Source organism: Gadus morhua, chromosome 20, assembly GCF_902167405.1.
Source record: "Gadus morhua chromosome 20, gadMor3.0, whole genome shotgun sequence".
NCBI lineage: Eukaryota > Metazoa > Chordata > Actinopteri > Gadiformes > Gadidae > Gadus > Gadus morhua.
In genome coordinates this window covers 2,861,016-2,864,202 of record NC_044067.1, presented here as the reverse complement: position 1 = coordinate 2,864,202, position 3,187 = coordinate 2,861,016, and the positions used below count along the sequence as shown (strand labels likewise).

The window sequence follows — 3,187 nt, the reverse complement described above, 5'->3', positions numbered from 1 at the left end:
CGCAGCTTCACACTGATGTCCCAATGTCCTCCTTTCAGACACTTCGTCCCCAACTTAACCTTTGGACATCCGATGGTCGAGTGCTTGCGGAAGTCTTTAGGGCCGGATCCCTTCTTTGGTAAGAAAACTCGATTCCATAGAAAACGCGATTCTGAAACACGACCTTTGGACCCCATAGATTGAATGTGTTGTTTGTTGTGTCCCGGGGCAGACATGCACATGATGGTGTCCCGACCGGAGCAGTGGGTGAAGCCCATGTCTGCAGCCGGAGCCAATCAGTACACGTTTCACCTGGAGTCCACGACCAATCCCTGGGAACCTCATCAAGGAGATCAGAGAGGCCGGGATGAAGGTTAGCTGGCAGCCGTTACACCATATTGGCTTTGCTTTGGGTGTGTATTTATGTATTGGCTGTGTACCCTTTTGGAAGTCTATCAAGTTAGCATTCCCTTTTCATTGAGACATGAGGCTAACGACGAGACCATTGTAAATGGACTGCATTTTTACAGCGCTTTCCCACTCAAAGCACTCTACAATATTGCCTAACAATCACCCATGCATTCACTCATTCATTCACACCGACGGCGGTGTCAGCCACGCAAGGCGACAGTCAGCTCGTCATGAGCAGTCAGGGCGAGGCGTCTCGCTCAGGGACACCTCGACACTCAGCTAGGAGGGGCCGGGGATCGAACTAGCATCCTTGCGGTGACCAGCCGACCCGCTCTACCTCCTGAGCAACATGCCGCCCATAATGTGGTAGACTCATCTCAGACTATGTGTGGTGCCTGTGTTGTAGGTGGGCCTGGCCATCAAGCCTGGGACCACCGTAGAGGAGCTGGCTCCCTGGGCCAACCAGATCGACATGGCCCTGGTCATGACCGTGGAGCCTGGCTTCGGGGGACAGAAGTTCATGGTGGACATGATGCCCAAGGTGAACCACACTCCTTACTCTCCTTGTAATGTGTTGTGTGGATGTAACATGTTTATATATTACTAAGTTAACCTGATTGCAATTTAAACTACAACAACCAGAGTACGATTCTGTATGAGGAAATACATTCTCATAATGACCAATGGATGACAAAACACTTGCTTATCACAATAAAGGCCTGGTGTATTTCAAACTCAGTGAAATTCAAATTAGCCAAACCACCTGTAGTGGATACTTATGCTTGGTACCAGCCAACTACTGGATCCATGATGTTTGGTACTAGCCAACTACTGGATACATGATGTTTGGTACTAGCCAACTACTGGATACATGATGTTTGGTACTAGCCAACTACTGGATCCATGATGTTTGGCACCAGCCAACTACTGGATCCATGATGTTTGGTACTAGCTAACTACTGGATACATGATGTTTGGTACTAGCTAACTACTGGATCCATGATGTTTGGTACTAGCTAACTACTGGATCCATGATGTTTGGTACTAGCTAACTACTGGATACATGATGTTTGGTACCAGCTACTTAGTGGATCCATGATGTTTGGTCCTAGCTAACAAGTGGATCCATGTTGTCTGATACTTGGTAATAGCTAACTAGTGGATCCATGATGCTTGGTACTAGCTAACTAGTGGATCCATGATGCTTTGTACTAGCTAACTAGTGGATCCATGATATTCAGTACTAGCTAACTAGTGGATCCATGACGTTAACCATGTTACTCCCGTGGGTCTCAGGTCAGCTGGCTACGGGGCCAGTTCCCCTCGCTGGACATCGAGGTGGACGGAGGCGTGGGCCCCGACACCATCCACCGCTGTGCCGAGGTATGGGGGTCGCTGTGGGTCACGGTGGTTCACGGTGGTTAGCCGTTTTGAAAATCAGCCTCTTCTGACATCACGAGTGGGTGTGTCCTCCTAGATGTGTGCTGGGTAGATCAGTCTACCAGCCTACCCGCTGGACTGTAGCAAACGTTGCTCAACTAACCGTCGTACATCTAGGTGGCCACGCCTACTTGTGATGTCAGAAGAGGCTGATTTTCAAAACGGCTTGCAACGGCTAATCACACTCGCACCAACTCGCGTTGGTATAATATCTCACCTTTAATGCCCACGGTTCCCATTGTTACTATTCCCCCATGGTTGTGTTTGGCTGTGAACCTCACATGTGCGTTTGGTTCTCCACACGGCGCCGCCCCGCAGGCCGGAGCCAACATGATCGTGTCGGGCAGCGCGGTGATCGGGAGCGCCGACCCTCGCTCCGTCATCGCCCTGCTGCGCACAGCCGTTTCGGAGGCCATCCAGAAGCGCTCGCTGGACCGCTGAGGGCGTCCGTCCGTCCGCTGCGAGGGCACAGACCGCTCTTTGTATATTTGTCCTCGATTGGGCGCGGGGACAGTGACGGGACAGTGCGGCGTTGACACGAGACGCCGGGCTACGGCGGTAAGAGGAAGTTCTCCTCTCCGTCCTCCAACGAAGCGGCCCCCACTTTGTGTTTGGTTCCTCCGACCTGCCAGGAAACTCGCCCAGTCTCTCTCTCTCTCTCTCTCTCTCTCTCTCTCTCTCTCCCGCCTGACGACCGTCACGGGAAATAAAACTGAACAGTGGAAGATCGAGTGGCTTGTATGCAGTGGACTGTAAACATTCCTTACTATTTTTGATTCATGATTTGTGTGGATACTTTTAATGGATGTGTCATTTTTTGAGAATAACATAATACAGAATACCGAATCATGTTTCACGTTTCTGTCCCGTTCTGTTTGAGCCCAGGCTCTGAGGTCTGCTGTGGTTTCTTTACTGTGACCCGTTTAATGAACTACGTCTGTCAAACACTAGGTGGCGTCTTTTGACAACTCAAGCCTAGTTGTGAAATCAGGAAACAGATCGTCTTTATGATGCGATTGCACATACTTTGTGCTGCACGAATCACGGCAATAGGCCCAAATTACTTCAGTATTTGTTTCCTTATTATGCTTCCGTGAAATGACGAATTTTTCTGCACACAATGTCCTTGCTTTTGTCGCTTGCTCCCAAACAACATTAATTTCCCAAATAGCTTAGAATGACAAAATAATGGCTTTAGAAAAGCTATTGCACTGCATATTTAGACGCTTCACGGAGCAATGCACTTCAGCCTCATTCCCTGACTACTTATCGCAAATTCTGGAAGTTACTATGAATAATAAGTGCATTTCTGTTATAAGTGAATTAATAAGTAATTTAAGAAAAAAATTTAGTCCAG

At 48.8% G+C, this 3,187-nt stretch overlaps 1 protein-coding gene across 1 annotated transcript in view; it reads left to right on the top strand.

The window, feature by feature from the left end:
• The window catches only part of rpe (ribulose-5-phosphate-3-epimerase), a 3,181-nt gene extending 500 nt beyond the window's left edge, over nucleotides 1-2,681 (top strand). Inside the window, 6 exon segments of the mRNA XM_030344116.1 lie at nucleotides 39-118; nucleotides 212-309; nucleotides 311-352; nucleotides 797-931; nucleotides 1,687-1,773; nucleotides 2,149-2,681. Coding sequence (XP_030199976.1) covers nucleotides 39-118; nucleotides 212-309; nucleotides 311-352; nucleotides 797-931; nucleotides 1,687-1,773; nucleotides 2,149-2,271 — 565 coding nt within the window. The 3' untranslated portion in view covers nucleotides 2,272-2,681.
• The last annotated feature ends 506 nt before the right edge of the window (nucleotides 2,682-3,187 follow it).